Source organism: Hemitrygon akajei, chromosome 1 (genome assembly GCF_048418815.1).
Source record: "Hemitrygon akajei chromosome 1, sHemAka1.3, whole genome shotgun sequence".
NCBI classification, from domain to species: domain Eukaryota; kingdom Metazoa; phylum Chordata; class Chondrichthyes; order Myliobatiformes; family Dasyatidae; genus Hemitrygon; species Hemitrygon akajei.
The window spans coordinates 85,206,615-85,229,939 of record NC_133124.1 but is presented as its reverse complement, the minus strand read 5'-3'; the positions used below and the strand labels follow the sequence as shown (position 1 = coordinate 85,229,939).

Here is a 23,325-nt window from a genome sequence, read left to right as displayed (position 1 = left end):
CCCACCTGGTCTCACCCATCACGTGCCAGTCTGTATTCCTCCTCCCACCTGATCTCCCATCACGTGCCAGTCTGTACTCCTCCTCCCACCTGATCTCACCTACCACATGCCAGTCTGTACTCCTCCTCCCACCTGGTCTCACCCATCACGTGCCAGTCTGTACTCCTCCTCCCACCTGACCTCACCCATCACGTGCCAGCCTGTACTCCTCCTCCCACCTGCTCTCACCTACCATGTGCCAGTCTGTACTCCTCCTCCCACCTGATCTCACCCATCACGTGCCAGTCTGTACTCCTCCTCCCACCTGATCTCACCCATCACGTGCCAGTCTGTACTCCTCCTCCCACCTGCTCTCACCTACCACGTGCCAGTCTGTATTCCTCCTCCCACCTGATCTCACCCACCACGTGCCAGTCTGTACTCCTCCTCCCACCTGATCTCACCCATCACGTGCCAGTCTGTACTCCTCCTCCCACCTGATCTCACCCATCACGTGCCAGTCTGTACTCCTCCTCCCACCTGGTCTCACCCATCACGTGCCAGTCTGTACTCCTCCTCCCACCTGCTCTCACCTACCACGTGCCAGTCTGTACTCCTCCTCCCAACTGATCTCACCCATCACGTGCCAGTCTGTACTCCTCCTCCCACCTGATCTCACCCATCACGTGCCAGTCTGTACTCCTCCTCCCACCTGATCTCACCCATCACGTGCCAGTCTGTACTCCTCCTCCCACCTGATCTCCCATCACGTGCCAGTCTGTACTCCTCCTCCCACCTGATCTCACCCATCACGTGCCAGTCTGTATTCCTCCTCCCACCTGATCTCACCCATCACATGCCAGTCTGTACTCCTCCTCCCACCTGCTCTCACCCATCACGTGCCAGTCTGTATTCCTCCTCCCACCTGATCTCACCTACCACGTGCCAGTCTGTACTCCTCCTCCCACCTGATCTCACCCATCACGTGCCAGTCTGTACTCCTCCTCCCACCTGGTCTCACCTACCACGTGCCAGTCTGTACTCCTCCTCCCACCTGGTCTCACCTACCACGTGCCAGTCTGTACTCCTCCTCCCACCTGGTCTCACCTACCACGTGCCAGTCTGTACTCCTCCTCCCACCTGATCTCACCCATCACGTGCCAGTCTGTACTCCTCCTCCCACCTGGTCTCACCCATCACGTGCCAGTCTGTACTCCTCCTCCCACCTGGTCTCACCCATCACGTGCCAGTCTGTACTCCTCCTCCCACCTGGTCTCACCCATCACGTGCCAGTCTGTACTCCTCCTCCCACCTGGTCTCACCCATCACGTGCCAGTCTGTACTCCTCCTCCCACCTGGTCTCACCCATCACGTGCCAGTCTGTACTCCTCCTCCTCCTCACACCTTCGTATTCTGTTTCTTCCTCCTTCCTTCCCAGTCATAATGAAGGGTCACAGCCTGAAACGTCGACTCTTTATTCTCCTCCATAGAAGAAGCGTGACTAGCTGAGACCCTCCAGAATGTTGTGCAATTATGATCATAAACTTGACTTTGACCTTGACGGATCCTCAAAGAGGATGAAGAAACCAATTGGAGTAGTAGCAGCAATGGGTTCGCCAATGACCTGGAAATACACTCCAGCCTCTTTAAATACGGCACATAGACACCACATGGTGCATCGATGTGAAGCGGATCCCAGCAAACCCAGAAATTAATTCTTAGGCACCAACTCTGGATCTATATACACTGAGCTATGTATTTCACTACATTTCCACAAGGGCTTTTATCGAAATTTGTCACCTTCTCTATAGTACCCATGTACCACTGCTGATGAGAAGGGCACTGAATTTTCATAGATATCAGATGTCCAAGTTTCAAAAGCAATTGCCACCCAGAAGAGTTAATCTGTTGTTTTGCGTTAGGGATTAGTACTGCTTAATTAGATTCAATCATTTCAGAAGTGATTTCCTTAATTACCATGCACCCTCTATTAGCTTTCCCCTGCCTTTGCCATCCTGAAAATTTTCATGAACTATATTTATTTAACACCTAGTTCAATACAAACAATTGTTCATTTCTGTAAAGTGCTCTCAATTTCTATTGAATCCAGCTTCCAGATTTATTTAGAAAATTCGGGAACAAAAATACATGAATACAGAACAGGTCAGGAGAAATACAAGTCATGCAACTAATATTTCAGAATAAAGTGCACTTGGATTTGAGGTGAAAGAGGCATTTTAAAGTTCTATATGAAGAAAAATAACCTCCAAATATAAAAAATGTTTTCATAAAACCACCAACTAAAATTAATAACAGATGCCTGTGTTAGAACTATGCAGTGACATATAATGATTAAATGTCTTGAAGCTTTAAGAGTTCAGATGATTAGATTCTCACCAAATCTAGATGGATGAAGAGTTTACCAAATCCAACCCATTCTAAACAGATAGGAATTGCTTCAAACTTTTTTCACACCTTTTACGATATTTGTGTTTATAGTATTAATTCTCTCACTCCGGGCCACAATTTTTGCTATAAAGTAAGTTCACAGAAAAGTACTAACAGTCGGGCTATGACACTGAACTGGTTTTCCTGAATCTGTAATGCTTGTGGTCGCTGACCTTAAATGATCAAAAAATATTTTCTCTCTGTTAGTAAGCAACACTTTGTGGTTAATTTCTAGCACAGCAGCTGATTCTTTAGATCATCCCCTTACCATAGCCTTCACTTCAATCTCATAAAAATACTGACTCAGTCTCCTACAGAGTCGGGACACCTGATAAAAGCAGAATTCTACTCCAGGTCTCAAGTTTCAATGTGCCATTCCCACTCATTTTTTTTAAATTCAGAGTTCCTCGTTAAGCACAACACTTCTTGGCAAATTAACTGTGTGTTTACCGGCAATTATGTGCTCTCGGTATCCTGACAGAGCTGGCCGTTATGAAGTGCAGCATTAAGTGATGAATTTAAGCAGTGTTGCAATGTGGATTTAAGTCAAGTGAGAACTGGAATGCAACTGCCAAAATTAAGTTCACTTAAGATCCTAAACAGCTGTCAATGAATGTTTTCACTTCCTTTCCCAATGTTGGACGTGAACCAGAAGCAAAAGCCTATGACTGAGGCTATTGTCTCAGCCAAAACGGGCTGACCAGTTTCACCATTTCTAGTTAATTTTAACACTGCCAGAATTGGCAATGCCACTAATAGAAGGAATATTCAGATAGGGATAGACGGCTCCAATCCCTTGTGACCATGTCATTAGTTACGTCTTAATTGATGAAGTATTTAAACTATACAGGCTTCCTGAACAGACTGTGGGTACATTCTATAACATATGTATAAATGCATGTACAAGAAAAACTCATAATAGCAGCACTTCACCACTTCTTACAAGATGCCTCTAATATCTTAAGGTTATATTTCAAATTATCCTAAGGCGCAGTTTGAACCTTCGTTCTCCTGGGGTTTATAGACTCCTACTTTAACAAGATCCTTGGAGAACATTAATAGTTGCACGTGCACTAACTTGAGTTTAGTTCATTAGTGCAAAAAAACTGTTAAAGATACAGAAACTGTTGTTGCCCAACTGAGGGATTTGACCAAGGATTACTTTAGGTTTGAGAACTGCCGAGCATGCTGTTTCACTCATTTGCAGTTTCCTGGAGCTCTGCTAAAATCAGCCAAACATTAAGCAACATTACTAAAGAACTATGTGCTGGGAATTGAGCAACTAAGGTTTATTGACCAGGCGCTTGCAACTGTGTGCTACGTTAAGTTTGTTACACGAGTTTTGTACAATAAATGCTGTAAACTCTGGACACCAAATGACAGGTACCCAACTACCCAATTCTTTTTTGTAACGACCTCTGTGCATGTTCCAGTCATCCCCTTCACTAACTCAATGTAGTGGTGGCCAAGATTTTGACCAGCATCTAGTCCATGGCAAACTTGTTCTGTCTAGTCCCATCAACCTGCACTCAGACCATAGTCCTCCACACTCTTCCCATCCAACTACCTATCCAAATTTCTCTTAAATCCTGATATCGATCCCACATCCACCACTTTTGCTGACAGCTCATTCCACACTCTCACCACCTTCTGGGTGAAGTAGTTCATCCTTATGTTCCCCTTAAACATTTCAATTTTCACCTTCAGCCCATGACCATCAGTTCTAGTTTCACCTAACTTCAGTGCAAAAAGCCTGCTTGCATTTATCCTATCCACACCCCTCAATTTTTTATACCTCTATCAAATCTACTCTCATTCTGTTACACTCTAGGGAATTAAGTTCTACCCTATCCAACCTTTCCCTATAACTCAGGTCCGCAAGTCCCAGCAACATCCTTATGAATTTTCTCTGCACTCTTCCAATTTTATTGACATCTTTTCTGTAGGTAGGTGACCCAAACTGCACAAAATAGTCCAAATTAGGCTCCACCAATGTCTTACACAAGTTTAGCTTGACATCCCAACTCCTGTACTCAATACTTTGATTTATGAAGGACAAATGTCTTCTTTATGACTATCTGCCTGTGACACCACTTCCACTGAATTATAGATCTGTATTTCCAGATCCCTCTGTATGACCACCCTTCTCAGTGTCCCACAGCTTGCCAGGCAAGTCTGACCCTGCTTTCTCCTCCCAAAGTGCAACACCTCACACTTCTCTGCATTAAATTCCATCTGCCATTTTCAGCCCATATTTCCAGCTAGTCCAGATGCTGCTGCAAACTTTGTTAGCCTTCCCTACTGTCCACTATGCCCCCAGTCTTGGTGTCAACCCCAGATTTGCTGATCCAGTTCTTTGCATTATCATCAGACCGTTAATATAGATGACAAAGAACAGAAGACCCAGCAGCAAACCCTGCGGCATACCACTCGTCACAGGCCTCTAGTCAGTGAGGCAACCACCTACCACCACGCTCTGGCTTCTCCCATGAATACAATTTACAACCTCATTCTGAATGCCAAGCCACTAAACCTTCTTGACCAACCTCTCTTGCATGACCTTGTCAAAGGCCCATGTAGATAACATCCTCTGCTTTGCCTTCAACAACTTTCCTAGCAACTTCCTCAAAAATATCTACAAGATTGGTTTGACCTAACCTACCACACACAAAGTCATGTTGACCATCCTCAATCAGTTTATGACTTTCCAAATACGTATATGTCCAGTCCCTTAAAATGTTTTCCATTAACTTACCCACGACTGACGTTAGGCACCAGGGTCTACAATTTCACGGCTTATTCTTAGAGCCTTTCTTAAGCAATGGAACAACATCTATGAACCTGTTACCTTCACATTTTTATTCTAACAGGCACGTACAAGCTTTGTACAGTACTCTCAAAATTGCACTTTTGAAGGCATTCCACTTACTATGTACATCTTTGCCAGAAAACAATACGTCCCAATCCACACTTGCCAGATTCATCTGATACTATCAAAATTGGTCCTTCTCCAACTTGGAGTCTCAACTTGCAGACCAAACTTATCCTTTTCAATATTTACTTTGAAACTAACGGCATTTTGATCACTAGATGGAAAGTGCTCCCCTACACAAACTTCTGTCACCTGCCCCGTTTCATTCTCTAACTGCAGATCAAGTGTCACACACACTCTCATTGGGACTTCTACATACTGATTAAGGAAACTTCCACAGACACATCTGACAAACTCCATCATAACTAGTTCTTTTACAGTATAGGAGTTTCAGTCAATATGTGGAAAGTTAAAAATCACCTACAGTAACAGCCTTTTGGTTCCTGCAAACAGTCTGCGATCTCTCTACAAATGTGTTTCTCTAAATTGCATGGACAGTTGCATGGTCCGTAACGTAATCCCATTAACATGGTCATACCTTTCTTATTCATCAGTTCTACCCATAAGACCTCACTAGATGGTTTCTCCAGTCTGTCCTGACAGCACTGCCATGACATTTTCCCTGATTAGTAACACCACCCCTCCTCCTTTAATCCCTCCTGCTCTGTCACATCAAAAACAATAGAACCTTGGAATATTAAGCGGCCAGTCCTGCCTCTCCTGCAACCAAGTCTCACTAATAGCTACAGTATCATTATTCCATGTGTTGATCCATGCTCTGAGGTCATCTGCCTTTCCTATGATACTTCTTGCAATATCCTTTGATACTTCATCAATTAATGAATACACTGACTAATGGCTATACTTATTGTTTCCACTACGAATGGCTACGATCTGCACAGGACAGGATAGCTGGGTGTTATTCATGGCAGTAATTTACTGACATAAAATGAAGAAATATAAACACAAAGCATTCATAACCAATTTGGTCTTGGCAATTTCTTCAACTATTACTATTACTTGCAATTAATGCATCTTATAGAGCAATACACATTTAAATTTTTATTGAATATTTTCAGATAACACAAATTTAGTACTAGATGTTCCAACTAACCATAAACAAAGGATGAAAGATACAACATTTGATTGGGTAACATCACATACATTACACTTTGCTTTCACCCATGCAGCTTGATACAAATGTTCTTACCTTGCATTGTCTTTCTTGTAGGTTCGGAGAAGAGTGGAATAAGGAGGAGGAAGATGAGGTAGACAAATGATAGTCCATTGTATCGAAACAAACATGCTGAAAGGCAAGTGAGAATGGTTATCTACTATGAACTCTGTGCATTAGCTTCAGATTAACATTTACCACCAAAATAATCAATTTACTCTTTATTTATGTGCTCAACGTTCAAGAGAAACTTATTACCAGTGAGATTGTGGTAACAGCCTTGTATATCATATGAATGATAGAACCAGCTGACTAATGTAATCTAATATTTGGATTTTAATTGGAAAGCTGGAGAAGAAGCCTTGAGGCACTGATGCATAAATATCTGATTTGTTCAAGAAATGTATTCAATTTAAGCTTAGTCATATATAAAGCAAAGCAACGTCAAACAAAACCCATTAAACTCTCTAATGAGATCAGAAATATCATATTTCTTCAATGCAAGACACACAGTTACTGCAGAATCATCTGCGATGACAGGTCTCTTGGGTCAACTTCTAACTTATTCAAGATGAAGCTGAAGTTATCACCATTTGGTTTTATACCAAAAACAATATTTTGACATTCCTCCTTGCAGAAGACCACACAGCAGGCCTGACTCTGAGAAAACTGATTCACCTATGCTTTTGCAGTAGAGCTAAACAGAAATTATAGCTTTCTTTGGACCCATTGCAATTTGCCTATCACCAATAGGTCAAATGCACTCTCAATGGCTCTCCACATGGCTTTAGACCACCTGGACAACACAAACACCTACGTCAGGATGCTGTTCATTGACTATAGCTCAGCATTTATACCATCATTCCCACAATCCTGATTGAGAAGTTGCAGAACCTGGACCTCTGTACCTCCCTCTACAATTGGATGCTTGACTTCCTAACCAGAAGACCACAATCTGTGCCGACTGGTGATAACATCTCCCCCTCACTGACGATCAACACTGGTGCACCTCAGGGGTGTGTGCTTAGCCCGCTGCTCTACTCTCTATATAACCATGACTGTGTGACTAGGCATAGCTCAAATACCATCTATAAATTTGCTGATGATACAACCATTGTTGGTAGAATCTCAGGTGGTGACGAGAGGGCGTACTGGAGTCAGATATGCCAACAAGTGGAGTAGTGCCACAGCAACAACCTGGCACTCAACGTCAGTAAGATGAAAGGGCTGATTATGGACTTCAGGAAGGGTAAGACAAAGGAACACACATCAATCCTCACAGAGGGATCAGAAATGGAGAGAGTGAGCAGTTTCGAGAGTGACGATCTAACTTGGTTCCAACATATCGAGCAATGCACACAAAATGCTGGTGGAATGCAGCAGGCCAGGCAGCATCTATAGGGAGAAGCGCTATCGACATCTCAGCCTGAAACGTCGACAGCGCTTCTCCCTATAGATGCTGCCTGGCCTGCTGCGTTCCACCAGCATTTTGTGTGTGTTGCTTGAATTTCCAGCATCTGCAGATTTCCTCGTGTTTGCCCAACATATCGATGGAGTCATAAAGAAGGCAAGACAGCAGCTATACTTCATTAGGAGTTTGAAGAGATTTAGCATGTCAACAAATACACTCAAAACCTCTATAGTTGTACCGTGGAGAGCATTCCGACAGGCTGCATCACTGTCTGGTGTACAGCACAGGACCAAAGGAAGCTGCAGAGGGTTGTAAATCTAGTCAGTTCCATCTTGGGCACTAGCCTACAAAGTACCTAGGACATCTTCAGGGAGCGGTGTCTCAGAAAGGTAGTGCCCATTATTAATGACCTTCAGCACCCAGGACATGCCCTTGTCTCACTGTCACCATCAGGTAGGAGATACCGAAGCCTGAAGGCACACACTCAGCGATTCAGGAACAGCTTCTTCCCCTCTGCCATCCGATTCCTAAATGGATATTGAATGCTTGGACACTATCTCACTTTTTTAAAAAATATACAGTATTTGTTTTTTGCACATTTCTTAATCTATTCAGTATACTTGTACTGTAATTGATTTACCGGTTTATTATTTTAATTTTTTTTTAAATTTATTTTTTTCCCCTCTTCTAGATTATGTATTGCATTGAACTGCTGCTGCTAAGTTAACAAATTTCACGTCACATGCCGGTGATAATAAACCCAATTCTGATTTTTCATATTTATCATTTTCTCTCTCCAGCTAAAATATTGCTTCAGAGATATACAGGATGCATCCCCAAATTCCTTAGTATCAAACCCAAAATGGCTCTCAAAAGCAGCACCTGCATTTCACAATTCACATTTCTTCCTCAGATAGCTTTTCACAGATCTCTTCAATGGCCATCCTATAGGCATCTCATAAAGAGGCAGTTGACTTTGGCTGAGCTGCTGACCCTGAGGGGAGGCAGCACAGGACTGCACCACCGCAAACATCCTCTCCCCTGTTACAGACCATGCACTGCTGATGCTTGGCTGTCAGGGGAATGTACTTTTGACGGAAGGCGATTTGTTTCCAAGTGCAGTACAGCAAAGCAGTCATGTTACAGTGACACTGCTCCCACTTGGGCAAGCATTAGGTTGTGATACACTGCACTGTTTGAAATGGATGTTACACTTGCACTCTGCTCATTTTTTTTTTTAAAAAGGGACCCAGCTGGACACCAGCATTACACGCAATGCTTTGGTATTGATAATGGCACAACTCAATTTCTACATATAGATTTCTGAGCCTTCAATCCTTTTAACTGTGTCTCAGGGAGAATTCACATGCTCTTAGGGCATTTTCGTCCCCAATTTTGCCTAACATCATTTTAGACTATAGAACTGTGTCCTTCAACCCACAATGTTGAATTGATCTTTTAACCTATCAATCTAACTCTTCCGTCCTACAAAGCCCATAACCATGTATTTTTCTTTCATCCCTGTGCCAATCTAAGAGTTTCTAAAATATTCCTAATGTATGAGCTTCCAGAATCACCACAACAGTGAATTCCAGACACTTACAACTCTCTAAGAACCTACCACTGACCTCTCCCTTAAATATTCCTTCACTCAACCTTAAAAAAAATCCAAACAACATCACACACAAAATGCTGGTGGAACGCAGCAGGCCAGGCAGCATCTATAGGGAGAAGCGCTGTCGACGTTTCGGGCTGAGACTGTTCAGGTTTCGTACTACATTGGATGTTAAATGTGTATGCAGGTATTAGAGAAATCAAAGTTCTTCACTGTACTTCAGCACATGGGAAAATAATAAATGAACTACACTGTCCTATGGTCTAAGGAAGACAAGAGAAGGAGATTTGGAAAATGCTGTGACTGAAAACATACATCTTATTTTTCATTTTAAAAAAGGATTTCCAAGAACATTTGCAATCCAACTGGTGTTTTCTAAAAGCTTAATTGCCATTGGTGTATAGTTCCCTGAAGGTAGAATCTCATGTGGACAGGGTGGTGAAGAAAGCTTTTGGTATGTTGGCCTTTATAAATCAGAGCATTGAGTATAGGAGTTGGGATGTAATGTTAAAATTGTACAAGGCATTGGTGAGGCCAAATTTGGAATATTGTGTACAGTTCTGGTCACCGAATTATAGGAAAGATGTCAACAAAATAGACAGAGTACAGAGAAGATTTACTAGAATGTTACCTGGGTTTCAGCACCTAAGTTACAGAGAAAGATTGAACAAGTTAGGTCTTTATTCTTTGGAGCATAGAAGGTTGAGGGGGGACTTGATAGAGGTATTTAAAATTATGAGGGGGATAGATAGAGTTGACGTGGATAGGCTTTTTCCATTGAGAGTAGGGGAGATTCAAACAAGAGGACATGAGTTGAGAGTTAAGGGGCAGAAGTTTAGTGGTAACATGAGGGGGAACTTCTTTACTCACAGAGTGGTAGCTGTGTGGAACTAGCTTCCAGTAGAAGTGGAAGAGCAGGTTCAATATTGTCATTTAAAAAAAAAAATTGGATAGGTATATGGACAGGAAAGGAATGGAGGGTTATGGGCTGAGTGCAGGTCAGTGGGACTAGGTGAGAGTAAGCATTCGGCACAGACTAGAAGGGCCGAGATGGCCTGTTTCCGTGCTGTTATGGTTATGTGGTTATTGTAAATTAGGCAGCATGATTGCCACTTATGCACAAGATCTCACAAGCAACAAGGTGATAATTAACCAGTTGGCCTGCTCTTTAGCTTTGAATGATCAAATACTGAGGATGTAGTTAATCAGACAAATAAGAAGAGATGGAAGACATGTGACATAGAAATATGATGATTTGGGGTTGGGACAAGAAACATCCTAGATAGTTCCACAATTAAGCTGCTCACTTAACTAAAGTTAGAATGGACCTCTGTGGTAGCTCATTTGGGCAAAAATCCACAACCATGTCACCACTACCATCTTTTTCTCATCTTTGGTTGAACTGTAGCTTTTATTCACTCTATTGGTAATTCAGAGGCTGCTGCAGTAATTGAAGCAAGTGATGACCCTGATACAACCTGTGTAATGCTTGAATTAGTTCATCTAATTTGTGCCCATTTGTTCATACTGCATAGGCCCCATCAATGACCTAGTCCAAATACTACCTGCATTGATCAAGTCAGAATGACATCCTACGTGTAGTCGTGCTGTGGACCTGGGACTCAGAAATAGATTGGGAGTATAGGCAAAGTTACATGAAAAGTGAACAGGAGCCTGTCACACCATTCAATACAACCATGGCAGATTTCCCCTTAGCCTCATTCTCCATCGCCCTCAATGCCCAAATATCATCTACCTTCTCCAGTCTCCACAACTCTCCGGGGCAGAGAACTCCATACACTCACCATGCTCTTCATGAATTCCTGCACTCCTCTGCCTTAATGGCTACTCATTCATCTTGTAAATAAAAGATTCTCCCACCAGTGAAAACAATGATTGTGACCTCCTGGGCTGAGGAATTAACAAAGTAAGGATGGAAGAGAAAGCAGTTCTAAGCGATGGAGAGATGAAAAATCTCTGTTAACTATCTGAAGAGATGAGAATGTCCTTTAATAGAATGTTGCTTATTAAATATAATAAAATACTTTTATATCTACTATATACTAAAACCTACTCTTGTGACATGACTCAATTGGTAACATTCTTAGCTCTGATCTAAGAAGACTGAGTTCAAAATTGCCTCTAGAGATTTGTGCACGAAATTAAGACTGATATCTCCATGCTGTCTTCCTTCAGCAGTGCAGTCAGGAGTCACAACAGATTCTGCAGATACTGGAAATCTTGAGCAACACTCACAAAAATACTCAGCAGGTCAGGCATCATCTATGGAGGGAAATAAACAGTCAACACTTTGGGCTGAGACCCTCAATCAGGATTGGAAAGGGAAGAGGCCCCACCTTTTAATTCTGGTTTCTAATATATGCAAGGGGAAGACATGAATTAATTGAAATCAATGATTATTGCACAAATTCCTTGTATAGATGGGTTAATTATGAACCTTCAGTAATTCCAGCCACCCACCCCTACAAAAATACTCACGAATATGAAACTAGTTGCTAACAGTAGTGGTGACCGTAGAACTGTTGGATAAATGAGCAAAAGAGATCTAATTTCCAAATGTCCTTAAGGAAAGAAAAGCTGCCATCTTCATCCTGTGTGGTCAAAGTCTGACTCCAGACCCACTGACGAGCTCAGTTTAAAATGCCTCCTGAATTGGCCTAGCAAGGCACTCAGTCCAGGTGGGGACAATTAGGAATGAACAATAAATGCTGGCTTTGCAAATACCCTAATTTATTTACAAAGCAAAGCAAAATTATTTGTTTTTTTCAATTGCTATGTTAAAGAAATGAGCTGTCAAAACACAAAACAAGTTTGCAAATTTGTAGAGACAGAATCTGCCAATTATGTTTGACATAAAATGAAAGAGAAGAGCCTTTAATCTCACAGCTGCTGTGTGATTACAGACTGTGGCCAAAATCAGAATATTATTAAACAATTACAATGAAAAGAAAGACTTCAAGGCCACACTTCAGGAATGAAGTGATCAGCAACCCATTTGCTCTGAAAATGAATAATTATAAACTTGTTACTGACTTCCAGGTATCCATTGTTGGAATTGGACTGCATTATTGAAAATTGCTCCTTGCTTGAATAATACCTCAATTGAAAAGTAAAATAAGTATCTTATTGGATATACTGTACTTTAACACTTTTCCAAGAGGATACAGCACATTTAACTGCATGTCTTTTTCAAATTACTCTATACATCTTAACTACTAAAGGAGGTGCTATTAATTTATGTGAGCATGCTCTTACACAATAATAATAGAACTTCTTAAGAATAAGAACCAGGATTTGCAATTAATCTCTTTATAATTGCTTCTGTGCTTTATGATTAGTATGTCCACATAAATATTTGCAGTTTTTCAACATAACTATTAATCTGTTGGTTTTAAAATCTATTTTAGTTTATTTTATACAATTCACCTGAAAACTGTTTGCAAAGGGATTCTGATTTTCCAGTGGACATTATGTTCACCACAGCTTCGGTTTTTCATCATTAACCAATGATAGGAGTCTCCATTAATTTCACTAGGTTATCCAAATATTAAACTCTTCTCTTTTACTGAAGTCACTTAGAACAAGACTTCAGTTCAAAAGGTTCAAAAGAACTTTTGAACTTCAGTTCAAAAGAAATGGCTGAGCAGCTAACCATATTAAAGAATTCTCATTGACCATCATACTGGGAAGCAAAAGGCACCATTTTGAACTAATTTTGTATAAAATTTGAATCAAGATTATTAGCACTGACATACAGTATGCCATGAAATGTATTGTTTTATGGAAGGAGGACACTACAAAAGCATAAAATATTACTGTACATTACAAAAAAACTAAACAAATAGTGCGAAAATGGCCATTCAGAAATCTGAGGAAGAAGCTGTTCCTGAAGTGCCAAGTGTGGGTCTTCAAGTTCCTATACCTCCTCCCTGATGGTTTCATTGTGAAGAGGTCCTTAATGATGGATGCTGCCTTTGGAAGATACCCTGGATGGTGGTGCTAAGTCTACAACCCTCAACAGCCTCTTGTGATCCTTTGTATTGGAGCTTCAACCCAGGCAACGATGGAATCAGTCAAAATGAGTGTCTTTTTATAAATGTTAAAATAAGACTTGTTCAATTCAAAATCAGAGACACATTTGCTCTGAAACAAACACAGACCATGTACACAGGCTCTCTGAAGTTTTCAGAAAGAGGTTGTCTGATTTATTCTCCCGACACATTGGATAAATCTAACCTAATCCCCAGCATTCTGTGGAGCTAGACACTATAACTGGTCCCCCAAGTATTTTTTCTCCAAACATGAAGAGGATCTTCCACCTCAGCACATTCTTTGTCACCAAATCTATGGCATCTAGATTTTCTCAATGCCTTTATGGAGATAGGCCCTTTCTACTCAAGCTATCTAGATATCCCAGAATTTTAAGCACCTTGAGTGAGCTACCTCTGTTCCAAAAAAATACAACACACTAACCAATCTTTTTAATCACCATATTTCTTCATTCTTGTCAGCATCGTTGTAAATCTGCCCTACATGCTCCCCCTTTCTATCTCATCTTTCAGGAATCCAGTGTGACAGATTTTTCTGCCTTTGTGGAGATAGGGACAGCTGATGAATACCCCAGTTGCTGAACATCTGAAACTAAACAAGGATCAGGAAGAAAAAGACACACCAGATTTGCTGGCCAGCACTTTGCCTTCCCTTCCTTTTAATGCAGCACCAGGTTTGTGCAGTCTGAGGGACGGCCATGAGATGGGACAGGGTGCACTCTTCTACAAAGGTCATCAAACAACGTGAGAGCAGGAGACAAAGCAGGGAAATATTACAAAATAAGATACAAAAACATTATTACCTAATAAACTCTTAGATGGGAAAATAGACAATAGAAAATTGGATGGCTATGTAGGAGGGAAGGGTTAGAATGATTTTAGAGTAGATTAAAAGATCAACACAACATACAGGGCCAAAGAACCTGCACTGTGCTATGGTGTTCTGTCTTCTATGTTCATCGAGTAGGATTCTGCTCCAAGGTTAGAACTTAGTGATGCAGTCCTTTGTGCATAAATGAGATTGTTTCACACCCCCTCCCAGTAGTGCTGCCACTTTCTTGGACTTAATTCTACCTTTCTCAGGTACTCTATTATTTAGCATACCTTTTTGCGCTACAATTGAGGAGGAGACACAGGAACCTGAAAGTCCACACTTAGTGATTCAGAAACAGCATCTTCTCTCTGCTATCAGATTTCTGAACTGCTTCATAAACCATGAATACTACCTCATTAATTTTTTGTACTATTTAATTATTTTGTAATTGATAAAAATATTTTACTGCTTCTGCAATACAACAAATTTCTTATCATATGTCAGTGATAATAAAGATTCAATCTCTGCTTCATCATGCTGTTTTGCGTTGGCTGCTGTTTTATTGTTGTGTTTTTTTATTAGGATGTAGGCTGTTTACTCTGAGTTTCACACGGGTAAGTTTAATTGCTCCCTGGTGTTTACGGCAATAAGCTAAACTGATATTCTGAAGCAACACACACATAATGCTGGAGGTGCTTAGCAAGACAAGAACATCTGTGAGGGGAATAAAAAGTCAAATTTCAATCTGAGAATCTTCATCATGAGTTCTGAAGAAGGGCCTAGCTCCAAAATGCCAACTGTTTATTCCCCCCTCCATAGACATGCCTGTTCCTGCAGCACTTTGTGCGTGTTGCTTAACATTTTCCAGCATCTGAGTAATGTGTTGTGTCTATAATGTGATGTTCTGGTTTGTTCCTAGATTGGTTATTAGACCCTCAGGGTGATTATTAGACCAGTCTGGAACCAACCTTAGCATGGCTGATCTTTGATTGGCTTCATTCAAATATCCAACAAGTTCATACAGGTTGAGTACCTGGCAGAAATAGGGGCTTCTGGGTGAAACCTGTCATCTGCATTATTAACCCATAAGAAAATAGGAGGACATGGCACAAGGCTCAGGAACAAGCAGCAACTAAAATGTCTGCTTCATCACATTGATAACCTATGCCCAGTGTCCAGCGACCTTACTTTTCAACAGCCAGCAAGGTGGTGATAAGTCACTGGAATCCACTTTACCAATAATCACTAGGCTATTATTCAACCTCTGGTCAATTCATCAGTTGAGGGAGCCCTCGTCTAGATGAAGAGCATTTCATCATCTCCACCCACGTTGGCCATCACCTCCACTACAGCCGTTAATGCCACCGTTCTGTCACTGCTGTTTCTGACATGCAGAGTCATAGTGCAACTATGAGATATGTGGGAACTGTACAGGTCTTATTTGGCATATTAATGAATGTACAAAATGCTACATCTTGCATAAAATTGACCGATTTTTAGCATTTGTTGTCCTCAGAAATTGGAGTTGATGTTAACACATATTTATTCAAGTCAAGTTTATTGGCAAATATACAAGCGCCAGGAGGCACAGGTAAAATGGCACATAATTACAGACAACACACAGAACAGAAATCATAAATTGTACAAAGCAGTGAAGAGAAAATAAATGTGCAAAACAAGAAAAACACAACCACAGACATGTCCATGGAAGTGCAAGAGATGGTCCTTAGAGTTTTGTTGCCATGGTAAGGTATGGTTGTGAAGATCAGTTCAAGAACCTGGTAGCTGTTTCTGAGCCTGGTGGCGTGGCACTTCAGGCTTCTGTACCTCCTGCCTGATGGCAGCAGCGAGAAGAGTTTTAACTCCAATAATGGATATTCTTGAAAGCAGATGCTGTCTTATTAAGGCAGTTCCTCCTGTAGATGCTATCAGTGATGGGGAGGGGTTGTGCCCATGATGGACCAGGCTGTGACCACTACTCTCTCCAGCTTCTTGTATTTTCATGCACCAGGATCAAAACAGGATGAACTCCATTTCCAGATGTTAATTGTGCAAACCCTCTGAAATTTTTACAAAATTAAACATTATATGTTTGGACATGCTTATTGTTGGTGCTCAACGGTCATAATATAAACACCCTCTGGCAAAACATTCAAATCTGGGTTGCCCCAATATTCATTCAAGGTCATAAATCCAGCGTAGCCCAAATTTGTGTCATGACAACAACCTTTCCCCCCAAGTCAGCAAAGGAAGAGAGATGGTCATTGACTTCAGGAAGTGGGGTTCTGCACAGGTTCCTGTTTCCATCAACAATTCTGAGGTGGAGATGGTTGAGACCTTCAAGTTCCAAGGTGTAAATATCACTGATAGTTTGTCCTGGTCCAACCATGTAGATACCATGGCCAAGAAAGAGTATCAGTGCTTCAACTTCCTGGCACGCATCTATTGACTCTCACCACAGACAACAATCTTTCTACATGTAGGGCAACTGCCCTACCTGAGATAAGAAGAAACCCCAGAGAGCTGTAGACACAGCTCAGCACAATGTGTAAACCAGTTTCCTCTCCATGGTCTCCATCTACACTTTTGATGCCTCAGAAAAGCAGCCAATATAATCAAAGACCTCTCCCAGCCCAAATACATTTCTCTACTCCTTCCTCTCATTGGGAAAAAGGTACAAAACCCAAAAACACATACCAGCAGGCTCAAAGACAACTTCTATCCCACTGTTGTTACGCTATTGAACAGAGCTCTTGCATGATAAGATGGACTATTGACTGCACAATCTACCTCCTCATGGCCAGGAAGATTATTGTCTACCTGCACAGAACTTCCTTTCCAACTATTATACCATATTCTGTATCCTGGTATCCCTTGCACATCCTCACTCTATTGATGCAATTAAATGATCCGTATGGATGGTATACAAAACAAGGGCTTCACTGTATCTCAGTGTATGGGGCAATAAAAAAATCAATTACCACTTTTATATAGAGTGGCCTTTCCTCACATCACAATGGCCATCTTGTAAAAGGACCGGAACGTCAGCAAATGGCTACATGGCTTATTGGAAGCTGGAGTCAAAGAGAGCAGGTGTTGAAGAGCTTGGGGGTGGTGAGAAGGGGGATGGGGGTGTTGTGCTGGGGGGGGGGACTGGGAGTTTGCAATCATGAGACCATTGTTTTGTCTTGCCTTTGTTCTTAGTGTTCTATCTAAGTGGTGGCTTTGAAAGCAGCACAAGGTAATTCAAACTTCAGGGAAAACCACTTATTGGTCAGTAGGATTGAAATTTGTGTCAGAGGCTTCCTTTGTATGTGTACAAGGCTTTCCGTTTGCTTCAGGCATTCATTTTCAAATATTTATCTATCATTTTCAGGCTAAATATCTAGGTCTTTTTATTACTTCAAATGAATGTCACTTACGCAGCAAATTGTCGAGTGTGTTTATTAAAAACCTGAAGATCAGTGTTTTGAAAATACAAAGAAATGCTTGATGTAGAAACAGTTGCCACTGAATTGAAAAATCACAGCAGACATTTGCAATCAATTAATAGTTCAGATAAAATCTGCAGTTCAGGATATTAAATACAGAAACTGTACTTGGCATTAGTAATTGTGCCTAGAAATAAATCTTCACAATCATTAGCACAGACTACATGGAAGTCATGCTGAAGAGAAACAAACATCTGAGACATAGCAGCCCTCATATCTGAAAACAATGTGCTCCTTTATTCAAACTATTACTAATTCATTGTTACCAGACAATAACTATCTCACTCAAATGCCCAATAGTTACTTATTTCACATTCTTCAATTTGGTAAACATGACACTGGAAGCTTCTGAAAAACATTCCTTCAACAGAACTAAACAACGAATAAAGCCCATAGGCCAGGCAATGATAACACAGCTTGATGCCTCCATGGCTAACTCCAGAAATAAATACAATTTGGCTAAATACAAAAAAGAATTCAGTTGACTTCTACACAAGACACAATCCTAGTGTCACTGCAGCCAGATATTATTTATTTTTTCTTATTACCTCTGGCCAATTTGTCTTTAAGCAATGTTCAGGATCCAAGAAAATGGATTGATTATTCGCATTCAGGTAAGACTATCAAGAGAAATACAAATGGGACTGTTCAGATTTCAGAATAGTTTATTTGCAAAGAATGTTTTTCACAGGAAAAGTTATCCATGACATACTCAGGAGGATGCAGAAGTCTGCCTACAGGAAATCTTTACTTGGCTTCCAGCTATGGTCTCTACCAGAACAATGATGTCTGTAGAAATGTAGCACAGAATATATTGATCAACTCAAACTTCAAGAAGCCCTAATCTTCTTCTTTTGTTAATCCAATTCTTTGCCTTCAGTATTAACCAATCAATCTAGGGTTAAAAGCTAACTAAATGGTTGTACAGCAACCACAGAGTTTAAAGAGAGTGATGCCTTGGTCCAGGAGCAAGGAGGTACCAAGATAATGGAGTTTAAATTCTTCCACACAAACACCACCCTCTACGCCCTCTGGCTATACAGACAAAAGAAGTCCTGCTCAAGCAACTTACAGCCCTCAAAACCCATACTTAATGCATTTGTCTTAAAAGGGAACTAATTGGTGAAGTATTACAAATTGGCATTGTTGACATTTCATAATATAGAAACAGGGAGACTACCAAGCCTCTTAAGCCTGTTGCAATGAGATCATGGGTGGTCTGTGACTTAAGTCTAGGCACTTGAAGGAATAATAGACTGTGGATGCTAGAAATGTGAAGCAGCACACAAAATATTGGTCATTCCAACAGCAGTCCAGAAGATGGGTTTCAGCCCAAAATTTTGACTGTCAATTTCCCTCCATAGATGTTGCCTGGCCTGCTGAGGTGCTCCAGCATTTTGCGCATTGCTCCAAGTACTCGAATGTCTTTATATCCCTTTAAACCAGCCATTACCATAATTCCGTCAACATCAAGTTTATAATTGATGATTGTTGTCTGCAGATGCAAGTGTATCCTGGTTCGATTTATCCTAAGAAATTGTACTTATGTCTGCAATATACTTATCAATCAGCTTACACTGAAAAAGTCAACTAACAGCTGTATGCGGTTTTCACTGCTGGACCGGGCCAGTATGTATAATTACTGTAAAAAAAAACTTTCATGAGAAAGAATGTTCTGATGCTTTCTGTAAAAGTGAAAAGTTTAGAAAATGATATGCACCGGGTGAAAGAGGCTCATCTTCCAATCAACTTCAACGGATTTATTCAGATACTTCTGACCCATGGTTTAGATATCCTGCTGTTCTAATTGCAAAGTCAAGGTCAAATATGTGCATGAAAAAATCTAAGTGATTCCAGTGGTCATGATAAGCTGTTGATATTATTGATGTTAACACTTTACAGAGATCCCATTAAAAGATACACCTAAAGTCTGTTGTTTTGGTGAATACAGTGGTTTTGGGTTAATTGGGCCATCGGTTAATCAGCGCAGCTACTCATTTGGGAGGACTCTTAAAGAACAAAAACTACTCCAGAAAATTGCTGGGTTTTCCTTTGTTTATTTAAGACACTATGCTTCTTAATTGGGGAGGAAACTGTTGCTGAACAGTTTCTAAGTAGCATCAGGCACTTGCACTTGCTTGATCGCTAGGCACTACAGTGTGCTTAAAGCAAACAGTTTTTAAATAGTGTCTGGCATTTACTTGTGTTCAAAATACAGTGATCTTTTCTCACTGATAGTTGGCTGGAAATAAGTGGTAAGACATTTCAGGGTTGTTTTGCTCAGTGTGATTTCAAGCATTCGGGCTTGGAGATATCAGAAATGGCCAGGAGTGAAAATGAAATGATTTCACAAGTTCAGTTAGGAACTCAGAAGAATTTGAAGGTATCGACAATTATCTTGAATGTTACAATGAAAATGAAAATTTGGAGGATGCAATCATCAATATCATTGTATGAAGGCAGTCCATGATCTACAATAGGAGTCTATGTTGATTTTGTTCATTTACAGTCAATCAAGAAAACATGCCAGCTCACATTGGATGAATTCCTCCATCGATAACTATTAGGGACTAATACACAAGTTTTATAGTACTGTAGTAGTACTGAGAGTGTTCCAATTAGTTCTGGATTTAATTTGAATGCTTAATTTGTTACTCAATTAAACAGTAGTTTGTCTTTTTTATGCCATTTTAACTATTTCCATGAATCTTCAGCTAACTGGGGCAGCCACTTAACTGGGCCAAAATGTATTGGTCCCGATGTGTCCCAATGGACAGGAATCCATTGTATTTGAAAATAATCTATTAAGAGAGATCATTCTGAATTCATTCCTAGTAAAAATATAAAACAAAACACAAAGAAATGGAAGAACTCTGTGTAATCAGGCACATTTATATAGGGTAAACGGGCATTTGATGTTTCGGATCCTGACTCTTCACCGGACTGAGAAATAGAAGGGAAACAGCCAGCATGAAAAGGTGCTATAATAGATGCTAGAATCCAAGCTCCTTGTGTCTACAATATGAAGCAATATTGCAAAATATATTGTTTCAATATTTTACATTTTTTTTAGAAAAAAAAATTAAGTTAATACATTGGTTTCTCCAGAGGACAATTCAGCAATTGTTTTGAAGTTGATCATTTACACTCCAAATCTTTATATCCAGAAGCATTTTAATGATATTAACTAGAACTACAAATCTGCCTGGGTATAAGGCACAAATATATAGAAGATGAATTTTCTGATTGTTTAAAGAAAACAAGGTTCATTTATTTGCCAACTATTAACTAGTGGTTGGAAGCTAAAATGTTAATGGTTTGTATGGAAAAATTTGAATAGTTTAGAATGAAATAGTAAACTAAACTAGCCAATTTCTGTAGATCACCAGTTCCTACCAGGCATAATAATATTTATACTATCATGCTGCAAATTATTTCAATATCTACTGCACTGCAAAATGTAATTTCCTTAAATTTTCATGTGGATGATCAATATAATCTATGTAGGTTGATTTATGAAGTTGGTTTTATAAATCGACCCCGACATAATGTTTCACCACATTATACTGACTTTCTCTCTCTCACACACACACACACCACACCCTATCTTCAGAAAATGTGATCTTTAGCTCTGTCTGATAATGTTCTGAACAAAATGGAACAACAGGCTAGGGTTCAAGTCCCTAAAAATCACATGACAAAGAAACCAATAATATTTACTCAGTTTTCTCTTTTGCAATCACAGCTTGACTGTAAGATCCTTTCTCACAAATCATTTAGTTCTCTTCATTACTTAGAATATTTAAACATTATTTTCATAGGGACTTTATCTTTTTCATACCATGGTGATTAAAACAGTGCATGGTCTTTGAATTTTGGTCATCCAAATGATTTATTAAACACCTCAGTATTTTGACTCCATACATCCATTATACATTCGTCCCAACATCTGAATTCCTTTATTCACTGCCATTAAGTATTGTAGTGAGAAACCCAAGTAATACTTATAAACTTATATCAAATCTCCCCTGAACCTTTACCACTCCAGGGAAAACAACCCAAATTTTGTCCAACTTCTCCCTCTAGTACATGAGCTCTAATGCAGGCAGCAACCTGGTAAACCTCTTCGGCATCCTTTCCAACGCCTACAAGTCCTTCTTGTAATGGGGCAACCAGAATCGAATGCAACACTGCAGCTGCAGCAAAATCAGAGTTTTAGAAGTTTACTCTGTGAGCTTCATGTGAACAAGTGATTTTATTACACCCTGTTGCATGTGAAAATAACCTGATCTGAATCAAATATTTCAACTTCTTCCACTGCCTTAGTTCAGTACCAAATTCCCACAGCAATTGATGATGAAACCTACTACTTTACCTTTCAAAGCTCACAACTCACATCACTGTAAAAAACCAGTGAGTTGCATCATCAAAATCCTCCTTGATGAAGCTTTATTTGCCCTTTTTATGTTCTTACTTCTATTCAGGGTTATGTCCATATTTCCTTACGACACAGCAGGCAGAAATTTGGCTTACACAACAGTCCCATTACCCCTATCAATTTTCACTGTAACCTATTCTCACCTTCCAGCAATCCCCGCCCCCCCCCCCCCAAGATTCTACCCTTCATCTACACTCTAGGAGCAGCAATTGGCCCTACCATACATCCTTGGGCCACACGAGAAACTTACATGATCACAGTGAGAATGTGTAAATACCTCACAGACAACGAGAGGTAGGATTGAACCCAGGTGACTGGAACTGTGAAATAACAGCTTTAATATCTATGCCACTGTACCCAAGGTAGATTTCTAGCTACTTAAAAATATCAATGATTCAATTTGAGTGATATTTGATCAAAGTTTACAAGATCACAAACTTTGATAATAAATGCACTTTGAACATTTTTGAACGTCACACTCTCAATGATCTGCTTTCAATTTTTCTAGTTTTTGATAATTGGTTTATTATTGCTGCATGTGCCAAGATATAACAAGAAATTGTTATATGGTTATATGGTGAGAGTAAGCGTTCGGCACGGACTAGAAGGGCCAAGATGGCCTGTTTCCGTGCTGTAATTGTTATATATGGTTATTATATGGTCTTGCATGTCATCCATATCGATCATTCTAAAACTTAACTACATTGAGGTACTACAATGGGGAAAGCAATATCAGAAAGCAGAATATCATGTTACAATTACCATCACAAAGGAAGTGCAGTGCAAGTAGACAAACACAGTGCAAAGGCCATGTTAAGGTAGATTGAAAGAGCAACAGTTCACCTTTATTGTACAAGTGGTCAATTTAAGAGTCTTATAATGTCAGGATAGAAGCCAATCACGTGCCTACTGGTATGCGTTCTTAAGCTTTGGCATCTTCTGCCCAGTGGAAGGGGGAGAACAGAGAATCATCTGGGCTGGGAGCGTTCTTGATTATGCTGGCTGCTTACCAA

At 40.3% G+C, this 23,325-nt stretch overlaps 1 protein-coding gene across 10 annotated transcripts in view; it reads right to left on the bottom strand.

Moving 5' to 3' along the window:
• Positions 1 to 23,325, bottom strand: part of piezo2b (piezo-type mechanosensitive ion channel component 2b) — a 574,856-nt gene that overhangs the window by 422,127 nt on the left and 129,404 nt on the right. For all 10 annotated transcript variants that reach the window (XM_073047154.1, XM_073047092.1, XM_073047145.1 and 7 more), the window contains exon 2: positions 6,510 to 6,605. In XM_073047154.1, coding sequence (XP_072903255.1) covers positions 6,510 to 6,605 — 96 coding nt within the window. The remainder of the gene's footprint in view (positions 1 to 6,509; positions 6,606 to 23,325) is intronic.